This window comes from Cnephaeus nilssonii, assembly GCF_951640355.1.
Source record: "Cnephaeus nilssonii genome assembly, chromosome: 6".
In the NCBI taxonomy this organism is placed as follows: Eukaryota; Metazoa; Chordata; class Mammalia; order Chiroptera; family Vespertilionidae; genus Cnephaeus; species Cnephaeus nilssonii.
Window position 1 is genome coordinate 51,170,264 of NC_137077.1, and position 21,607 is coordinate 51,191,870.

General features: G+C 53.6%; 2 protein-coding genes across 2 annotated transcripts; both read left to right on the plus strand.

Annotated features, from left to right (window-relative positions):
• Positions 1 to 1,178: 1,178 nt before the first annotated feature.
• Positions 1,179 to 9,392, plus strand: HOXC13 (homeobox C13). The gene is made up of 2 exons (XM_079774536.1): positions 1,179 to 1,937; positions 7,645 to 9,392. Exons 1-2 carry the CDS (start codon positions 1,205 to 1,207, stop codon positions 7,899 to 7,901), a joined length of 990 nt encoding a protein of 329 aa, XP_079630662.1. The 5' UTR covers positions 1,179 to 1,204; the 3' UTR covers positions 7,902 to 9,392.
• An 8,408-nt stretch (positions 9,393 to 17,800) lies between these two features.
• Positions 17,801 to 19,413, plus strand: HOXC12 (homeobox C12; the record flags this gene model as incomplete). The annotated part of the gene is made up of 2 exons (XM_079775443.1): positions 17,801 to 18,410; positions 19,175 to 19,413. 2 exons carry the CDS (start codon positions 17,801 to 17,803, stop codon positions 19,411 to 19,413), a joined length of 849 nt encoding a protein of 282 aa, XP_079631569.1.
• Between the last annotated feature and the right edge of the window lie 2,194 nt (positions 19,414 to 21,607).

Sequence of the window (21,607 nt, forward strand, 5' to 3'; positions counted from 1 at the left end):
GCCCAGGGCTGGCCCACCCGGCTGAGGTCGGTCCTCCTGGGGCCTCCCATCTCTCCCTCATTTCAAGTTTCCTTTTGTACACAGATATGAGAACAGGAGTGCTCTTATTCACACCCAGGGCTTTTTTTAGCTTTCCTAGACCTAATCCTCGCCCCCCCCTCCACCCCCTTTTCTTTGAAAACTCTCACTCCGAGGCTTTTTATTTCTATTGTATATTGAAATATCAGCCTATTCTATTGCCCCAATTTCCCATTTCCCTCCTTTTATTCTCTCTCCATGTTTCACTGAGAGCATCTGTGTGCGGTGATCTGTGTGCGGGGGCGGGAGGGGGGCGATCACATCCTTCCAGCACTGTTGACTCTGCTTGAGAAAGACTTAGGGACCAGGAGTCCCTCTCAGAAAACTGGGGCTTTAGGGTAAGTGGCTGGAAGTAGGAAATGGAAACGCCATCCCGTCATCAAAGTCTCTCTTCCTGCCCGGCTTCGGGACCTAGTGAGTTTAAGGGGTGTCAGCCTGGGCCACAGCCGGGCTCCCCACGCCCTGCCCCCCCACCCCCCGCCGCGCGCCCTGACGCCTGCTTTCTAGTTTCTTCATTTATTAAGAAAAAAAAATCCAGTTTCTCCCTCACCCTTAGCTCCAAGTTCCAATCCACTCACAGCGATCTTTTGGGGGGTGGGATTTGTCTCCCCCACATACATCCTATGCCTAGGGGGAGACGCCCAGGAATAGTCCTCGTCTCTCCAGACCCCTTTGCGTCGGCCAAATTCAGCCTCCTCGCCCCCCTCCTCATTCTCCCTCCCCGGGGCCTGCCAGGGGCGTTGCCCTTTCCCTTTAAATCTCCCAGCTCCCTCCTCTTTGCCCCTCCTGACAGCCAATCCGCATAGAGCTTTTCCACTTTGCCCCGCCCCATCTGGAGGGGTGGGAACTCCTGGAGACCGGGCCCGGCTCGCTTGGCGCTGGCCGAGTCACGTGGGCGTTGGAGGGGCGTGGAGGGGAGGCGGGCGGCAGCCGGCGGATTTCTTAATGAAGTGTCCCCGCATGCGTAGAAGGAATCAGGGGAGGGAGGTGGAAACACCAGGAGGAGGAGGGGAGGGGTGGGGAGGGACAGGAGGAGGGATGGGGGAGGGGAAAAGAGAGCGAGGTGTCTCCCCAGCTCGCTGCCTCTGGCAAGTGGAGTTTTTAAAAAGCTCGAGCAGATCATGTCATGACGACTTCGCTGCTCCTGCATCCGCGCTGGCCAGAGAGCCTTATGTACGTCTATGAGGACAGCGCGGCGGAGAGCGGCAGCGGCGGCGGCGGCGGGGGAGGCGGCAGCGCTGGCGGAGCGGGGGGCGGCTGCAGCGGAGCGAGCCCCGGCAAAGCCCCGAGCATGGACGGGCTGGGCAGCAGCTGCCCGGCCAGCCACTGCCGCGACCTGCTTCCACACCCCGTGCTGGGCCGCCCACCGGCTCCCCTGGGAGCCCCTCAGGGTGCCGTCTACACGGACATCCCAGCCCCGGAGGCGGCACGACAGTGCGCCCCGCCGCCCGCGCCCCCCACCTCGTCCAGCGCCACCCTGGGCTACGGCTACCCGTTTGGTGGCAGCTACTACGGCTGCCGCCTGTCGCACAACGTGAACCTGCAGCAAAAGCCTTGCTCCTACCACCCGGGCGATAAGTACCCGGAGCCGTCGGGCGCCCTGCCCGGTGACGACCTGTCCTCCAGAGCCAAGGAGTTCGCCTTCTATCCCAGCTTCGCCAGCTCCTACCAGGCGATGCCCGGCTACCTGGACGTGTCGGTGGTGCCTGGGATCAGCGGGCACCCGGAGCCGCGTCACGATGCGCTCATCCCTGTCGAAGGCTACCAGCACTGGGCGCTCTCCAACGGCTGGGACAGTCAGGTGTACTGCTCCAAAGAGCAGTCGCAGTCCGCCCACCTCTGGAAGTCTCCCTTTCCAGGTAAGGATGGGGCCCGATTGCCGCGGCCGCCGCCAGGGACCCTCCCCGCCCCGCCTGCCCCCGGGCTCCGCGCCCCAGCCACCCCCGCCGTCTGGCCCCGGCGCGCCGGCTTTGCTGGGCTGCCGATGGAGCTGGCCCGGCGAGCTGCGCTGAGGAATGCTCCGGGGAAGAAATCTGCTCCGACACGTTCCCCGAAGCTGCCTGGCTGAGAGTGAAGCAATCACAGGCGCCCGTGCGCCGGGCCGCCGGCTGCGCTCGAGTCGGTAGCTCGCCTCCTCCTCCCCCAGCCGGCTCCAGTCTCACGCGTGGCTCTGTGCCGGCGAAGCCCGCTTCCGGCTAAGAATGGGGGTGGGGTGGGCCTAGAGTACCTAGGAATCCACAATCCAGCCCCAAACCCTCAACCCACCGAATAACTGGGGCGGGGGGAGGGGAATAGGAACCCCCATTTTCTTTGTCAGAATTTCCAAGATCGTTCAGGAACTAGACAGTTGTGTGTGTGTGTGTGTGTGTGTGTGTTTTAAATAGGGGTCCGATTTGCCACGGTCTACAGAAATGTAGGATACTACCTTTTTCTTTTCTTTTTTATGTATTAAAAAAATTTGTCCATGAATTTCCCGATTGTTAAAGGACCAGAGCTAAAATCTCTCTTGAGAGGGTGTGTAGAGAAGGAAGTTTGAATCCCTCTCCTGAGATATAAATTTTATTTTCCTCTCTGGTATACTGAGGTCAAATAATGTGGGTGTTTCCACTGCTAACTTCCCCAAGTGTGGGGAGAGAGAGTTATCCATGCCTCAAACACAGAAAGAAGGTGGTAAGGATGAGAGGTATAGGGGAGGAAGACCTGTTCGGAAGGGACCTGGGGTCCAGGCCCAGGCTGAGAACCCCTCAGTTTTGTCTGGCTATGTGTGGGGTATGGGCGGTGGAATTCATCATTGCCCTAGTCCTCTCATTGCCCTATTCCTTTCCCTAAATAGGAGGGGCTCTTGCAACCCACCCAAGCGGGGAAAGACCAGTCTCGGGTTTCTGAAAACTGTATGGGAATTCAGCACTGCACTGAGAAATCAGGATTTGGGGTCTAACAAATCCAGAGGTTTAGTCTGCTCTGGCTGTAAGCTCAGGGAGAGAGGGCTGACTGGCTCCCTTCTGATGTCCACAGGGGTCCAGTGGGGCCCAGAGCAGCCACACATGTCTCCCCATACTGCCCAGAGGCCCCCCAGTTCTGCATAAGGGCCTAGGGACATTTTCATTGGAAAATATAGACTGAAGACCTCTTAAGAGGGGGCCTGAAATTCCTCTGCATCCGGGACTGGGGAAAGGGGCAGATGGTGAAAATATGACTGAATTGTGTTAGAAAGTGTAGCAAATAACATTCTTGTAAATATTATGAGAATACTCCATATAACATACAACTGAACACCCGGTGGAACCCACCCTAGGCACCCCATTTCTGGTTGCAAGAAGATTTAAGGATGATAGAATTTTAGTACATGGTATCATGCATTACCTATTTGGCATTGGCTATAATATTTTTACATAATAACATTTCTGTTATTAACCACCTAATATGAAACATACACTAATATATTTCTAGAATATAGGCAATTCACATGAATTAATCCCCCATTCTCCCAAATGGAAAGGTCCTTAGGAATTGGGTATCTAGCAGGAATTCTTGGAGCAGGTGGAGCCAATAGGCCATACTAAAGGGCCAAAAGGCAGGGGAACATGTGCCCACCAGGCCCACTCTGGACAGAAGTGCAGGTCTAGAGCAATAGGCGATGGGTTTAGTGTGAAGAGGAGCTTCTCTGGCATCCTCATGTATGCATGTGGAGTGGAGTAGGGGTGAAGGATTGAAGAGAAGCTCAGAAACATCTTTGAATAAAATATACATTTAAAAGATTCCCAGAGGGGAAACACACGCTAGAAATAAACACTTTGTGATCACAGCCTCCTAGAGAAAAATAGCTTTGAAATAAAAAATATATAGCCCAACTGAGATTTAATACACTTGCAAATTATGGCATGCAAATTACAGCATGGAAATGGATATAAAACCCAGTGTGTCTCAGCAGCTATGTGCTCAAACACTCCCTGTGTGGAAATAGAATCAGGCTGGTGTATCACAGTGAGTGCAGAGGTCCAGGCAATAGGCAGATGAAAAAGAAATGATCTTCAGACACCCTCCATCTTTCTGCCCACACAGAGATCTTTTAGAAGCAGTGAGATTTCCAGATAACTCTGTCTATGCAATTGTGGTTTGTTCCGCAGCATCTAGGCATAAACACTACTGTCTCTCTTCAGCGCCTCTGGCTCTGAGAAACCTCATCTATGGCAGTCTGAGCTGGTGTGGGAGATGGAGCAATTGTTCAGAAAGATCCAAATAATTAGGGCCAAGATGTGTTGTGGCTTCTTCCTTTCCCCCAATTATATAGACCCTTGCTTCATTATTCTCTCTCTCTCTCTCTCTCTCTCTCTCTCTCTCTCTCTCTCTCTCTCTCCAATGGTGAGTGTAGACTTTTTTTTTTTTTTTCAGAGAGGCAGAAATTCTGAGAGAGAATCAGCAAAGAAAAGATGGGAAGAGACAGATATGGTAGGATTAGGGGAGAGAAAGAAAGAGAAAAACATTTAATGGTTCTTTAGGCCATGCTGGAGTACCTACTGACAAGCCTTTGGATTTTGGTTGAGAAGAGCAGCTAGGATTTCTAGCTGGGCAAGGCGTCCTCTGCAAAGCCCTGTTGTGGCAGTGAGTGGGCAAGAGCGAGGGAGCAGTAGGAACCTGTACACAGAGCTCCAAGAGAAAGCTATGGTTGAGCATTGATCTGATTTTTATTTGCTCCTCAAAGGTGTCTATTAGATTCCCAGGTATGAAGTGGTTTGGGTGCGTGTATGCTCTGGAGGGAGAGTAGGGAAGGGTTGATTGTAATATTAATTAGCCAACTCCCCTACTTACTTTAGGCAGTATAGACACTATTCCAGGTCTAAGCTCCAGATGTTCCCACATCTGTAGATCCCACTTCCTTTTCAGACAAGACAACAGACAATGAAGGGGGGCTTCTGTGGGAAGGCAAGATGGAAGGTATTCCCCCAGGAGACCTTAAAAAAAGCCCCAGCAGTTTGGTCTGACGCATGAAAAACTTGGCCAAATCAATCCTGGTAGTCTACAGAGAAAAATAGGTGGTTTAGATCCGTGGTCGGCAAACTGCGGCTCACGAGCCACATGCAGCTCTTTGGCCCCTTGAGTGTGGCTCTTCCACAAAATACGATGGCCTGGGCGAGTCTATTTTGAAGAAGTAGTGTTAGAAGAAGTTTAAGTTTAAAAATTTTGGCTCTCAAAAGAAATTTCAATCGTTGTACTGTTGATATTTGGCTCTGTTGACTAATGAGTTTGCCGACCACTGGTTTAGATCAATTATTTGTTTTTTTTCAAACTGATTTTTAGGGTTGCATTGATTAAACCTCACTGGAAAATTAGAGTTAGGATTAGGGGACCCAAAATTGGGTAGGTAGTTGTGAGCATTTACAGAAAGTGAGGGGAAAAACAACAACAACAACAAGAAGACAATTATCTGGTTACTTCAGGAGTCAAATGCCACTTTTATTCCATTTTGCTCTCCAGGGAAAAGAAGGTATTTTATTTTATTTTTGAAAAGGAGATATTTTAAAGCTGAATTGTACCAGGTGGCTTATTTCCATTTGAGAACTCACTGTGTCATTATGTTGAGTCTGAAAATCTGGGTTTAAAATCTGGCTCTGCCACTTAAGTTATTTTACCCAGTCTAGAGCCTCAAATTCTCATCTTGTAAATGAGTTTAATAAAATAATCCTGAAAAAAAAAGTTCTGGGGATTAAAACAAACAAAAAGAAAACCTCACGATGTCCTCATGATATCATTACGTACCTTCTCTGTATTATTCTTGTCCCAGAATCATCAATTCCCTGAATCATAGTTACATCTGTAAGAGTAAAAAACAACTTGAGAACTGAGAGGTTTTTTAAAAAAATTATCTTGTACAAAAAATCATTTTTAACCTAAAGGATCTTCTCTGTTAAAGTTAAGTTGTTTTGTTTTTCAGATTTTTATAAAACCTTGGCCTATTCATACATAGGCAGAGACAAGTGACAAATCCAACAATTTTCCTGGGAAATTGTCATCACGAAGACAGCCAAACCAGGCCATTGGACACCCCCCCCCCCTTCCCCGCACTCTCCCATACATTACCTGAGCACTTCTCCTCAGGAGACATCTTCTCTCCCATCCTCTATAGACGAGGGTCCCTGGGAGGGAGCAGACCCAATGGGAATGGGTATAGGGAAGGTGCTGGGTGAGGGTGGGTGGGAACAGCATTTCAGGAAGAGCCTTGTGTTTTCACTCCCCACTGTTTCTGCACTCTTAAAGGGCAGAGAATGAAGGAGAAACTCCCAATATTCGGTCTTCTTCACCAGCTTCTGCCTGAAGAAGTCTAATAATTACATTTTAAAAATTAGGGGGGCTATTTATTTAGATAATCTCCCTATTTTCCCACTTCCCCTTGAAAGTGTGGGTATGACCTTTTTATTGACAGAGATGAGGGTGGAGTGGAAGGGGGTATAAGTGACATTTTTTTGTTTTGTTTTGTTTTGGTTCCTGTGAAATTTTCAGAGTATAAAGAAACTGAACTACTAGTGGTTAGGATGACAAGGTATGGAGGATTTAGGGTTAGGATTCCTGCATGGGATGAAGAGAGGTTTCTTGGGCTTTGGAAGAATGGAGAGGAGGGGGTTGGAGCAGAGCAGAATTTGCTCGGTTTTGGTGGGGCAGGGGGACACTGAGTTCTTTTTATAGACTGAAGTGAATAGCTGATTTTTACCCCCAAGAAGGGCTCTCCTGTGCCTTCTCTGGTGGACAGACCCTGGGGCGTGGACCCTTTACTTCCAAGGACTGATTCTCTACATCTCAGGACCAGGGCCTCCTACCCTGGATGTTGTTAAGTGGCTCACAAAATTGGACTCCTAGACTGAAGGGCTCCCACGCAGGCTGGTGCCACCTGGACTGTTCTCTCTATCTAGTGGTGCAGGCATCAGATTCCTAGTGCAGAGCCAGTGACCAGAGCCATGAGCAGCCACTTAGTGGTCTGTGCCGACTGAAGCTATCTCCCTGCCCGCCCTGTCCTTCCTCAAACCTACAACAGAACCCCTTTCTCTCATCCTGGAGCAGAGGATGAGCTGATGGCAGCCCAAATGATTTAACTGCAGGAAGGCCTGCAGACCAGAGTGAAATTTGAAGGGAGCCCTCTAAGGGCACAGAGTCTAGGGACACAGAGATTTTCGTGACACCGAGATTGCTGTGCCAAGCCATAATGAAGCCTGAGACAAAAGGGAAATCAGTAATACTGTCCCGTGTTTATTTAAAAAATTGGTATTTTGTTCATCATGGATATTTTGCATTCATTTTTATGTTTTCAAAGCATTGTATTCAAGTATTATTTATCTTGATTACTGAGTATTTTGTGCCCCCTCCTTTAAAGTTTGAACCAGAGAAAAATACCACAGTCGTGGCCTTGCTAATAGAGACACAAAAGATTTGCAAAGGGGCCGGCGGATTGCCCGCTTTGAGTCCCTGCCAGAACTTTGCGCCCAGTCTGCGGTGCGGTCTCCATGCCCGCAGCCCAGTCCAGGGTCCAGCCACGCGACTCACTAGCTGCCCGCCTGCCTTCTCTCCCCTCCTTAGACGTGGTTCCCCTGCAGCCTGAGGTGAGCAGCTACCGGCGGGGGCGCAAGAAACGAGTACCCTACACCAAGGTGCAGCTGAAGGAGTTAGAGAAGGAATACGCGGCCAGCAAGTTCATCACCAAAGAGAAGCGCCGGCGCATCTCTGCCACCACGAACCTCTCCGAGCGCCAGGTCACCATCTGGTTCCAGAACCGTCGAGTCAAAGAGAAGAAGGTGGTCAGCAAATCGAAAGCGCCTCATCTCCACTCCACCTGACCGCCTACCGGGCCACCTTCCCCCTCTATTTATGTCGCGGCTTTGTACCATAACCAAACTCACCGAAGGACCCTTCGCCGGTGCAGACGAATATTTAATGTTAACAAGAAAGAGGAACCGTGGCTGGGAGGCAGAGTATCCAACGGCGGGGCGCCCTGCCGCCCCCTACTCCCCACCCCATCCTCAACCCCCACCCCCATCTAGATGGGACCTACTGGGCCTCAACAGCTTTGGAGGTGGATCCCTGGCGGGCTGTGGGAGCAAAGCTGCCGGCCCCCATCCCCCCTCTCCCATTTCCTTGTAAGAAAGCCAAGTGGCAGCGAAGAGCCAGATGAGCCCAATCATTCCAAAGCAGGATTGGAGAACCCCAGTGACCCCATTCTTGCCTCCTCCTTTGCCCAGCAGGCAGAGGATCCTCCTGAGGTACATCTCAACCTCAGTGCAGGACCTGGTGAGCTTAAAATTCCCTTCCAGTTCCTCCCCTGCTCCCTGTCCCTACCGCACTCCTTAGTTAGGCAAGAATTCCCAATTAAGATTTTCTGTGCATATTTTAAAAGTCGTGTTAATATTAATGATAATTATTAGGGATCTGGCACCGTGATTGGAGTACAGGCAGCACATAGGTTTTCTTTCTTTCTGTTTCAACAAAAGCTGGAATTGGCCTAAGAGCCACCTACCCCCCTCAACCAAGAAACGGAATTTCTCAGGAGCTGCCTTTGCCTCCACTGCCTCCTCTGTTCTGCTCTCCCAGTCATCACGCAGGAATCCAAGGTCAGAAACTTAACCAGCCTTTTAAATATTTTTCTTCCCTCCTCCTCCTCCTCCTCCTCCTCCTCCTCCTCCTCCTCCTCCTCCTCCTCCTCCTCCTCCTCCCCTTCTTCTTCTTCTCTCTCTCTCTCTCTGTCTCTCTCTCTGTCTCTCTCTCTTTCTCTCTCTCTCTCTCTCTCTCTCTCTCTCTTTCTCTCTTTCTCTCTCTCTCTCTCTCTCTCTCTCTCTCTCTCTCTCTCTCTCTCTCTCTCTCTCTCTCTCTGCCAGAAAGAAGTAGAATCTTTTCATCTTAACAAAAGAAAGAAAGAAAGAACCACAGGATGGAGATTGGAGTCCCCCAGCAGAATCCCTCTCCAGTCACTTCTCCATCATAGCAATAGCTAAGAACAGAGGCCTCATACTTTCACTTTTACTAACTGTCCAGAGGAAAGCAGTTTTCTTCCAGGAAGCCAAAATAAGGGCCCCCACAAAGCCAGCTAATGTAGACGCTGCCTAACATTTCCCTCTTCAAGGCCAACTTGGTGCTAGGGGGCCCCTCACCTTCTCCCACTGGCGCATTACAAAACAGTGTTCTTTTGCAATGTTCATCAGAAATAGGCTTTTTAAAAATGTTGTGTATCTGTATATAGTATTGTGATGTCTGAATGACAATGTATTGAATTGAATGCAAAAAGAAAAACCCACAAACCTGTTTTTAAAATAAAATCTTTTTTTGGGCCTTGATTTTATTGCTCAGTGTCTTTTGAAGCCTCTTCTTTCCAGTGGCTCTTCAGAGAAGTTTCTGATGCCCTGACTAGCCAGAATGGGCATTGGAAGAGTATAGCCATCACCCCAGCTGGGAAGATCCCTGACCCATATTTTGCTCCAGTTTTTTTTTTTAAACGTTGGGTGGTTGAAACTATCTGGACAGGAGAAAAGTTCTTTCCATCCTGATGGAGAGAAGGATATAATCAGCAACTGAAAGGGCCTGGGAGCAGGTGAGTGAGAAAAATACTTGCTATTTATTTCAGTTAGTAGTTGGGTCTCCGATCTGCATTTGGGTGCTGGAGCCGAATGCTGCAGTGGCAGCAGTGGGAAGCTAACCTGAGGCCCTACTGTGCGCAGAGGGTCCCAAATTCCTACAGCCAGTTCAGGGCTGAGGCTAGGGAGAGGTCCGCACTGCCACCCTGCCCTGCTCCATGTTCCCAGGCTGCACTCTTCCTTTCCCCGGTGACCTAGGGAAAAGGATCCCAGACTGCTAGGATCCCTGGTGCCCCCAGTTCACTAAACCAACCCCACTTTTATTCTCCGGCATTCCTGGAAACCTCGGTCTTTCAAGCAATCTGGAGCCCTATAGGCTCTGCCACTAATTTGTGTTTTTTTTTCTGTCATGCCTATCTCCCTATCTGGCAGAGTTAATGAGATTGTTAAATTGTCAGGTTAGGAGACTTTTAAAAGGCAACATAGCCTAAAACAATGTTATCTTGGATTAAATCTTTACTGCGGCAATTTTTATATATAATATTCTTCCTCTCCTGAGACACAGAAAGACTGGAGGCATTGAATTGGAAATCAGAGTTCTCTGGACTCCCTTTACCTGTTGGCTGAAGTTTTTAATATTTTATGGAAATAAATAAATGTTTCTGAGGATGAAACACACACATGCACACACAGGGAGTCTGAGAGACAAAGGGCCTGAAGAATTCACCATCTCTGGAGGCTTTGCTACTGATGTGGCGCCATTCCCGTTCAACTGCATTTTAACTCTGGGTTAACTATCAAAAAATCATGCTGGGAAGTAGAGATTTAGGAGGTGTAAGTGAATCTCCCAGGAATAAGGTTCATTTTTAATTCCATCTCCCCTTTCTCTTCCTATCCACCACCCTAACCTTTCCCCAAAACCAGAGTCTCCCTTGAGATGAAAAGAGTTGAAGATTGCCCTGGCCTGTTTGGCTCAGTGGATAAAGCATCGGCCTGCGGACTCAAGGGTCCCAGGTTCAATTCTGGTCAAGGGCATGTACCTTGGTTGCGGGCACATCCCCGGTAGGGGGTGTGCAGGAGGTAGAGGGTGTGCAGGAGGCAGCTGATCGATGTTTCTGGCTCTCTATCCCTCTCCCTTCCTCTGTAAAAAATCAATAAAATATATTTTAAAAAAAGAGTTGAAGATTAAATGTATGCTTGATCAGAAAAAGGAACTGAATAGATAAGAGGTCTGGGGCTCTCTTGATATGGTCCCCCACCTCTTTTGACTTGAAGATGCACTGAGCAGTCCCACAACATGCCATGTACACACAGTGGAAGTTGGACACTGGGGCAGGGGGAGTCTAGAGTTCTCTGAGGGGCCCTCCGCTTCTGCACACAAACCCACACATAATCAAATGAGTGAATCTTTCCACACACAGAGGGGCTGGCACTACAGCCCCAGAAGAGGGTGATGGGAAAGAAGAGAGCCCGGCCAGCATGGTCCAGGTCATGAACCAGGAGGTCACGGTTTGATTTTCCTCCCCCACCTCATGGCACATGCCTGGGCTGCCAGCTCAAGCCCCAGTGTGGGGTGTCGGGGGGGGGGGGGGCAGTCTATCAATGATTCTCTCTCATCATTGATGTTTCTATCTCTCCCTCTCCTTCTCTGAAATCAATAAAAACTTTTTAAAAAGAAAAGGGAAGGAGAAAGCCTGTGGAAACATTGGGGTTTCATTGGGACCCTGATAACCCAGGCAAAGACGGAAGTCTCTCTGAGTCCTTGTGAGTCCCAGTGTGTTTAAGACCCTCTCATGCCCCGGATTAAATGTGCCTGGATGGATTTTGGAGAATTGTCATGCCTGGATCAATTTTAAGATGCCTCTCCCATAAAAGTAAGTGAGCATGAGAATGGAAACTCCCATGTGAGACAGGTATTGTGTGACTGTGTGTTCTGTGGTGGCAAAGTTGGGAAAATGTATTATCCTTTTCCTGATCATGTTGGTCCCTTACCCCTCTGTCCTCCAAGAATTGGCATTCTCACTGGGGACTCTGTGAGACATTCCTGTGAAGGATGTGTGTGTGTGTGTGTGTGTGTGTGTGTGTGTGTGTGTGTGTGTTTAGAGCCTTTGACCAGTGGAGAATTTCTTCAGCCTTTACTGCCTGTGTGTGCAACTGCGTAGGTAGGAGTGTTGTCAGCCGGCACTCATCTCAGGGTATAGAATTGTTTTCTCTTCTTTATTCAAATCTATAAAAAGCCTTTCTATCTAAGGCCAGTCTCCTAGTGTTGGTGTGAGGTTCAGGCTGCAATAAATAGGAGAGTGCAAGGGAATAGAAGGGCTGTGAGCACAGCGGCTTCTCCTGGGGACAGCCCTTCCCCTCTGGGATGGAAGCTCCTGCCATCTTTCTCACCGTCTGCAATGGCATTCTCCTCTCTTCATGCCCCACCCGGTCGTCAGGACTGGGGATCCTGGATGGGGGTGGGCTAGAGCCTAACAGGACTCTCCATCTGGAGGCCACTCTACCAGGCTGCCAGGGAGGGCTCCGTTACATCCTTCCCATATCCTTCCCCACCCACATCTTCAGCCCCAGACCTAGGGCCACAGCCAAGAACCCACCTGAGGGAGCAAGGCCAGCAGTTCTCGGGAGATTCCTCCACCGCTGTCTCTAGACCCTCCGCTCCTGAGGCTGAGCCACAGACCGCTGGGTCAGCAGTTCGGGATAAAGCAGGGACAGCCCTCTGACATTCTCCGGGGCTCAGAGAACTGGAGTTGGGGCACCGCGGCGGCCCCTCTGTTCAAAAGAACTCCCCACACTAGGATCCACCTGGTTCAGACTCACATGGCCTTGGTGAGGACGGGGCTGATCCCAGGCTGCTGGCGTGAGCCCACCCCTCAAAAAACTCCAACTGCTGGATCAGATGTGTATCCAGACGTGCGTTGGTGGAGGATTGAGGGGCCCTGGGAAGCGAGGAGCTTCTGGGAGGAGGAGGGGGCCAGAGCCTTTCACAACCAACCAGGCTCTTCCTCTTTTAGCCTTGACCGTGACTAGGTCTTTCTGACCTTGACATCGCAAGGAGCACATGTGAGGGGGGAGGGGGGAAAGGCCTTGATCTTCCGGTGGCCAGAGAAGGGGAGGGCCGCGAGCCCCCTCGACGCGCCATCCCCCTTCCCGCCAGAGCCCGCCGCCTGTGTTTACACACAGAGGAGGTGTCGTCTTCAGTCTAGACAGGGGCGCTAATAACGACCATAAAAGGCGGCCTCCCCAGAGATGCTCTGCAGCTCAGCTCCCGCGCGCCTACCGCCGGCCGCTCCCTCCGCCTCCTCCGCCCCGCCCTCCTCAGATACCTCGGCTGGGCCTGCGGCGGGTCTTGGGGAAGGGGGAGAGGGTGTCTAGAGGCTGAGAACCCCCGCCCCGCACCCTTCCGAACCTCTTCCGTCTCCAAAGGTAAGTGGACCCCGCTCTTCCGGCCCAGCCACCCTCGGGGTTAACAGCACGTCCTCCCACCACCACCAGCCTCCTGGGCCGGTTGCCCCTACTCGGATCCGCCCGCGCCCCCCACCCCGCACTGGGGGCTTGGCTTTGGGAAGCGTTTGGGTCGCTGGGCGGAACAGACCCCAGGCAGAGCTCAGCCGCTTCCCAGAGCTAGGCCTGGCCGGAGGCCGGAGGCCGTGGTCACAACCAGCCGCTGGCTGTGGGGCAGGGGGCTCTGGGGGTCGTCCTCACCCCGCATGGAGCTCCGAGGTCTGCGGAGAACCGGCCCCCTTGCAGGCGGCTGTGGGTGTGGCGTTTGACGAAGGTGTTTTGTTGTGTGTGTTTTAACTTGGCCCCACACCTTTCTTGACACACAGTAATTCACTAGGCGGAGGAGATCCTCTGCTGGCGGAGGTGGAAAATGTCAGAGCCACGCAACTATTTAACTATTAGCGCGCTGGAAAGACAGAAAATGGGGAAAGATGGCTCATTGAGGGATGCTCAGGTGAGAGGTGGAGAGATGGCTTCCCAGATGTCCCCGCCGGGACTCCCCACCCCTTCCCCGTTTCCTGAGTGGCAACCGGGCTGGGGTCTTGCGGTGGGAGGGAGCTCAGAGGAGCTGCAGGATCGAAGGACGGAAGGACGCTGCTGATTCCAGGCTGCTGGCTTGAGCCTAAAAACCTGACCGGCCCCCTCACCCAGGGTTTCTCTAAAGCCCCCACCTCCAGGCTGTAGGTCCTTAGAAGGCAATACCTAGAGGAGGGGCCTCCCAAATTTCTTTTTTAAGTCCCGGGCTCTCAGAGGAAGACCTGGGAACCAAGAGGGCTCCCACCTCTGGAGGAGCGAGTGAAGCAAAAACGGAGGAGACTGAGCCCCCTTCCTTTACCTCTGTCTAGTCTGAATCCGACGAAGATCCTGTTGCAAGCCCAACTGCCCTAAAGGGGTGAAACAGCGAGGATTGAGGGGTCGGGGCCCAAGCCTTCCACATTCGCCGCTTTTCATCTCCCCTCTCCCTGCCTGCTCTGTCCCTACTCCCATCTCTTTCAGGGCCCAAGCCCTGCCTCATTTGCATATGCGGCAGAGCCGCTTTCCGCAAACTAGACAGTGACCTTGAACCGGGCCCTCGCGGCCTCTCCACTGACAGGGGAGAAGAGGGCACCGCGGCGCTGAATCATTCCGACCTCGGGACGCCCAAACACAGCCACTCACAGCTGCTCCGCGGTGGCCCACGCAGCCGCTTTGACCCTGCCACCAGAACCAGCGTAGATTTTATCATTAACTCCTTTCGCCTGGCTCAGCGGTGGCAGCGACTCGAGGCCCCGCGAGAAGGCCTCGAAGATGCGGGAGGGATGGAGGCTCAGACAGAGAAGGCGCGGGAGAGGAGGCAGGGCATCCGGCTGGTGGATGCGCGGAAGCACAAGGGCTGCCACGGGTCTTTACGGAAAACCTTGGACCACATCCTGGCCTTCAGTTTTAATTAACCCCTGAGTTAATGAGAGGGGTACGGTTGAGCCAAGACCAGCTGCAGCCGGAACCCGTGGCTCAGACGCTAGCAAGCAGGTCATCTCCTCTAACCTTGTGATTTGATGAATGTGCAGGAGAGTGGACGTACAGATCGCTCCGCGGTTCCGGAGCTTGGGTCCCCGGCCAATTATAGTTGTGCAGGGGGCTGCGAAGTGCGAGCGGATTAAACCCGCGGTCTGGACGCGGCTGTCCAGCGCTTTAGGCTGGGAGTCCTTCCCAGCATCCGTCGCCAGCCCCAGTGGGCTCAGGGCTAGCAGCTTTAGCCGAGTCTGGATTTAGATTTGATTTGAAGCCTCGCACCCGAGCCTCCCGCCGGCCCCGGGGACCCAGGCTGAGAGCGGCGCTCTGGGGACGGTTTGTCTGAACGTGGTCCAGGAAGGGGCGCCTGAGCTGCGTGCGGCGGGTGTCCTACAGGCGGACTGAACCGCGCTTGGTGCAAAGGGAGGCTGAGCGCTTTATGTTGCCTGGGTCCTCGCTGCGACCCTGTAAACCCCTAGGTTCACTCCGAGTCCTGAGGAACAGGACACTGGAGATGCGAATTTTTATGATGATTCTTGGTAGCTCTCCCTGAGAGGACTCGGGGTCCGAAGCTCGGAAGAAAAGGGGTTTAAGCATGTGCCAGTGCCCACAGAGTCCAAAACCTGGGAAAATGGCCTTTTTTTTTTTTTTTTTTTTTGATGGGGTCAAATCAGTCTGATAGAAACTGCGAGTGAAGGAAGCCTTCACTCCATCCTCATTTCCCCGGCGTCGCATCTGCCGCCCTGTGGCCGAAGCTCTGTGTGCTGGGCGGCCGGCCCGAGGGCAGCGAGCAGAGGTCTAGGCCCGATATTTTCAAGCCCGGGAGGACTAGGGAGAGACTGAGACCTTCCTCCTGGGGTGCGCCTTCCTCCTGGGGTGCGCCTTCCAGGAGATTGCGGTCTTCTGGGAGGGAAAAGAGAAGGGGGAGAAGCGTCACCGGAACTAGTGATTATTCCGCAAAGCTCAGCTCGGCATTTCTCCCACCAACAATAGCGGCTGGGAGCCGAGGCCTGCAGACCTCGCCGCCGGCGCAATGTTCTGATTGAAAACTGCGACAATATTAAAGTCACACCTTGTGTCGTTTTATGACCAAAATAACCCCCGGATAAATTTTTTTAAAAAAATTAAAATTTCAGTGGCGCCCATTAATGCATCAAGAAAAGGAGGCATCAATAATAAGTCGGAGGTGCTGTGACGTGGGCTTTGCAGCTGAGAGATGCGCCTCTCTGCAGCCGCGCAGCCCTTTAATCAGTTAGGCACAACAAGCCCAGTCCAGGCGGGTCTCTTGCCCACTGTTGGGCGCCCGGTTCCTGCGGTTCTGACTGGAGGTGACTGCGCCAGGCTGGCATCCCACTGCGTGGTCTCGGTTAGGCAAGTTGGGCCCCCAAAGGCTCCTGGGTGGGGCGGGGGGTGGCTGGCGAGGCAGCCGGGCGGGCTAGGGCGGGGAAGGGGCCGACGCGGAGCTGCTAACTGCGGCCGCCGAGCCGGCTGGGCGACGCCTGCACGGACGCATTTCCGTGGGAGTGAGCAGCTATGGTTTGGGATAAGAAATCGCCCGGAGCTGTGGAATTCTAAGAATCTGCGTCTCTCTCCGCTGCGTCGTGCAGAGAAGAGAGAGAAAAAGAGGGAGATGATATTTCTTTGCTTCGGTCGGTCTGCTTCGGCTTTTGCTCAGACATTTAACTTGCACCTACATGGGTGTTTCTCTCCCATATTCTCTCGGAGTCTCTAATTTTCTCTAAATCTTCTGGTGTTTTCTCATATTCAGATGTTTCCTGAACTACTTATCTCACCTCGTATTACTAGAGCTGGGCATTGGACAGGAGCCTGAAATAATCACATAGAAATTCGACTATGTTGTCTACTAGGCTCTGATAGAATACACCCACTTTTGAAGGTGTTTTTTTTTGTGTGTGTGTGTGTGTTGGATTTTTTTTCTTCTCCTTTTTAATCCACTTGACTGTGTTCTGTGGACTTAGTTGAAAAGGGTTTGTGATTTCCCTACTCTGAGGAGTCTCACCAATGGCCAGCGTTGGGTGCTCAGCCTCCTCCGGAAGGAGCTGCTGGGCCAGCACCATAAACATAATCCAACAGGGTGGTTCTCTGGAGTCCTTTCCCTCGCTCCCAGCACACCTAGTGGCCTCAGCACTGCTCTCTGATGGTCCCAAGGGCAGGTTGGGCCAGTTTTGGGGTGCCAATGTCTTCTTCACAGTGGGAGTCAGGAGCTCCCCAGGCCGACCAAGCTCTGCTAGGGGCCCAGAGATTCTCGCTGCAAAGAACCCGGGAGATTCCCCCAGAAGCCCCTGTGACCCACAGAATCGCAATAAAGAGCAGTCCAGGCCCCCAGATTTCCAAGAGCAGGTAGGCAGGTTCACACTGAGCTGGGCGCCTTCTTTTTCTGCCTCCCTCTGCCTCCTTTCTCTGAGGTTGAGTGGAAGTGTGAGGCTAGGGTGGCTCCCAGCTTGGGGGGAGACCCTACATTAATAATTCTGAGGCCTGAGTCCTTCCTGGAGGAAGAGCCCCCAAATTCCTGAGGAGAACGAGCTGAAGAAGAAAAGCTCAGCAGCCACAGAGCTGAGAGAGAGAGAGAGCAGCAGGAAAACCTGTCTTTACCCCCACTCGCCTCTACTGTAAATAAACCCCGAGCCAAAGGGCTCATCCGTCTCCTTAAACAGCCAGTAAACTTTATATGACACAATATCTAATAGTAATTTATTGGGGAGATATTGTAAATTCCAACGGTTTTAGTTAATAAAGGAGCTAATTAAAGAGGGACGGGCTGTGCTGGGCCAGCTGTTGGTGAGAAGATAATACATCTGGGGGGGGGGGGGTGCAGGGTGCAGAGGTGTGTATGTGCGGGTATTTTTGGGGTGGCTATTTTCCCCTTGCCCCGCGTCGGGCGATTGCCTCCCTCTCTGCGTTAGGTTTTATATGATTTCTTTAAAAAACTAGAAACCAGCGAATAAATCTGTCCCCGCGTTTCGCGGCCCCCCTCCCCAATTGGGGAAGGGGGAAGTTGGAATTGGTGCGGGGTGGGGGGGATTCGCTGTCCCCACCCATCCCTCTGGCGGCGGTACCCACGTGAGTTGGACGGCCAATGGGTGGCCGGTGCAGGTTTAACTATGTTTAATGTCAGATAGCAATAAAGTAGAAGCTGCCGGTCGGGCCCCGCGGAAATGGGAGAGCATAATCTCCTGAATCCCGGGTTTGTGGGGCCGCTGGTGAACATCCACACGGGAGACACCTTCTATTTCCCCAATTTCCGCGCGTCCGGGGCGCAGCTGCCCGGGCTGCCTTCGCTGTCCTACCCGCGCCGCGACAACGTGTGCTCGCTGCCCTGGCCGTCGGCGGAGCCGTGCAATGGCTACCCGCAGCCCTACCTCGGCAGCCCCGTGTCGCTCAACCCGCCCTTTGGCCGCACGTGCGAGTTGGCGCGCGTTGAGGACAGCAAGGGTTACTACCGCGAGCCGTGCGCCGAGGGCGGCGGCGGGGCCCTGAAGCGCGAGGAGCGCGGGCGCGACCCGGGCCCCGGAGTTGGACCCGGGGCAGCGCTGCTGCCGCTGGAGCCGTCAGGGCCTCCTGCGCTCGGGTTCAAGTACGACTACGCGGCCGGCGGTGGTGGTGGCGACGGCGGCGCTGGACCCCCGCACGACCCGCCCTCGTGCCAGTCCCTGGAATCCGACTCCAGCTCGTCCCTGCTCAACGAGGGCAACAAGGGCGCCGGCGCGGGCGACCCCGGCGGCTTGGTGTCACCTTTAAACCCCGGTGGCGGGCTCTCGGCCAGCGGTAAGCACCCCGGCCCGCTCTGGAGACGCACTAGGGCGGGACGTCTGACGGGGCGGGCAGGGTAGGGCCGAGCTAGGGCCGCCCGGGGTGACAGAATGTGTGGTGAGGAAGCACTTCTTTTAAAAAGAAGTGGGGGTTGGGGAGACCTATAAACATGTAAATATCCCCATAAAAGAACTGAAGAGATTCCCTTCTACTTTAGCCCGCGGCTGGAGGGGGCAGGGAGCTCAGGAGAAGGGAAATTCTTGACCGAGACTTCCCCAGGCCTGGGGGGTGGGGGGGGTGGGAAGGTGAGGCCCGGAGCTGGGGTCCCTGCTCCTCCAGGGCCTCTAGCTCCGCTTTCCCACAGCCTCCATTACCTGCATTTTTTCGCCAGTGGATACGTTGAACTCTCGCCACTCGCTCATGTCTGTTCTAACTGATCAGGGGCCCCCATCCCAGAAGATGTGAGAGGAAGGGAGCAGGATATCCGGGAGAAGAGGTTTGGGAAGAAGGGAGGGAAGAGGAACATAGAAGCGTCAGGGATACTGCACTGGCAGGTAGGGTTGGGGAAGCAAGGGAAAGAAGTGAAAGAGGAAAAGGAGAGTGGTGAGGGGTGGGAGTTGGTAGGGGTGGGGTCTGCATCGAAGAGAGGCGTCAGGAGAGGAAGGGCTTGGGGTGGGCATTAGGCCAAGGCGAAGAGGACTAGGGAAGGAGCAAGGGCTCTGAGCCTGTCACCTCTTGGTCTTCTGGCCAACCCTCGTTCCTGGTTCATCTCCACCCAGGCACGCCCTGGTACCCGATCCACAGCCGCTCGCGGAAGAAGCGCAAGCCCTATTCGAAGTTGCAGCTGGCGGAGCTGGAGGGCGAATTTCTCGTGAACGAGTTCATCACACGGCAGCGCCGGAGGGAACTCTCAGACCGCTTGAATCTTAGTGACCAGCAGGTCAAGATCTGGTTTCAGAACCGGAGAATGAAAAAGAAAAGACTTCTGTTGAGGGAGCAAGCTCTCTCTTTCTTTTAGGGGGCAAGACAAGGGAGCCAGCCCCAGACTGAGCCCGTCTCTGGCAGAGAGCAAGAGGGGGCGCTGCCTGGGACACAGGCTCCCCGCTTAGAATGCCAGAAGTCTCTGGCAGGCCCTCTCTGGACGTCCTCTTGTCTGTTTTCTTCGTGCTCCCCTCTCACACACCCCCAGCAGGTCCTGCCAGGCCCCAGAGAGAAGGGAAGAGCCCAGCCAGGGAGACAGAAAGCCCACAGCTGCAGGCCAGGGATAGAGACAGGGCGAGCCGAGGCACCGGGGAAGGGTTGGTTTGAGGCAGACTGAGGCTGAGGACCCAGGCGCCTGCTCCCACCACTTTCCTTCTGTGATCCTAAGTCTGCCTGCAGGAGTAGGCAAGGGTAGGGACAGTGGAACGAAGTCTCCCAGCACTCGCTGTTGGGATTAGGAGCCGCTGACAGGAGGGAACAAGAGTAGAGGTCATCAGAGAGAGAGTAGAGGGGGACAGGGTGGCTCTGGGGGAGCAGGAGGAAGTGGGGGAATCCAGGAGGAAGTGCGGTTTGGGAGGACAGAATGGTCAGCAACGCCCATGTCCAGGGTGTCTGGGTCCTCCAGGCCTGGACGGCAGAGCAGGCGGAAGCATGAACGGTTGGCAGACCGGGCCGCAGACAAGGTGATCACAACCTTACGTCCTCTCTAGGGCAGGCTGTCCAAGCGTCTCCTGTCCCCAGCCCTCTCCCCAGCCTTCTGCCAGCCCATTCGCTCACGCTCACCGCTCACGGGTGTACTGCCATCCTCTCTTCCTGTCCCCTAGGTGGCTGCGGACCAGAACCACAAGCCCGGAATTGAGGGCTAAGCAGACGCAGCCTCAGATTCAATAGTCACTCTAGGGACCCCCACCTGGCCCTCCGGGGAAACCCACGAGGCTGTGAAAGGGGCTTCGAGCAGGCACTGATTGGCGGGCGGAAGAGTTTCTGGCGGCCGCAGCTAATTCTCCCTTTCCCGCTGGCGTTCATGGTCACGGCCGGCTGGAGGCTGGACTGGCATAATTTATGAGGCAGGAGGAGAATCCGCCCCTAGAGGGGCTACTGGCTGCAGTGGCCCAGCTCAGTCCAGGTTTCCCAGGCTGGTGACAATGAAGGAGGAGGCACTGCAGCCCCCCCTCACCCCCCACCCAACTCGTTTCTGTCTCCCACTCCACCCTCTCCCCAACTTGGCCCTTTGTCTCAGGATCCACTGCCTCTGCCTCTGGGCTTCAAGCCTCGGAGTACCAGGACCAGAGCAGAGGGAGGAGTGCGTCTCCAGAACCTGTTGGAGGCCAGAGAGTGGCCTCTCCAGCGGAGGGCCTTTTATTCACAGCCCCTGTCAGGCCCCAGCCCGCCCCCAGCCCTACCCCCAGGCCCAGCCCCAGAGATACTAGCCTGGCTTAGGAGAGAGAAGCAGTGAAGGAACTTGCCTGCCTTCCCATATTCCATCTTTTTATCCCTCTGGGTGAGAGTCCCCCCATCCTCCCATCTGCTGACCCACCCTTGCCAGGAGCAAGGGACTGACGGGAGTTCAACTCAGCTTGGGAAGTGTGGAACTGGCCTGCTAGCTGGGAGTTCTTCCTGCCTGGGGAGAGTCTCCCCTAATACACCCTTGAAAGGCAATCCACAGAGTCCCGCCCCCCCCCCCCCCATTCTCCCACCAGCACACAGCTTCAAGTCCCTATACAGGACTGTGCAGAGGCAAACTCATAGGGACAGCTGAGCCCAGCACACCAGTGGGTCCAACCCACTCTCCTGACTGTACTTGCAAGCAGGCAGCCTCATATCCCCAGATACAACCCTGTAGAGTGGCTATATAATCACATGCTCCCATCCTCCACTGGGCACCTGACACACTTCCCCAGCCACATAAACTTGTTCCACTTATGTGCAAGTTCGCAGCAATCACTGCCATTCCAGCTGTCTGCGGGTGCTGGGTCTGAGGCCTTCTCTCCTTTGCCTGGTCACCCATGTACCTCTTCATGCAGCCCCTCCTGTGACCTCAAGGGCTCTGGGGTGCTGGAATCCATCTGCACCACTCCAGCCTGACTCCCACTGCCTAATAGAGAAGAGAGACCAGAAGACTCCCAAAGGGTGGAGGGAGAAAGATATGCAATATTCTCTTCCTGTCGCTTTAAACTTGACTTCTGTGAACTTCTCTGTCAATCTGTGTCCTGTTCTCTGTGTCTGTTGCT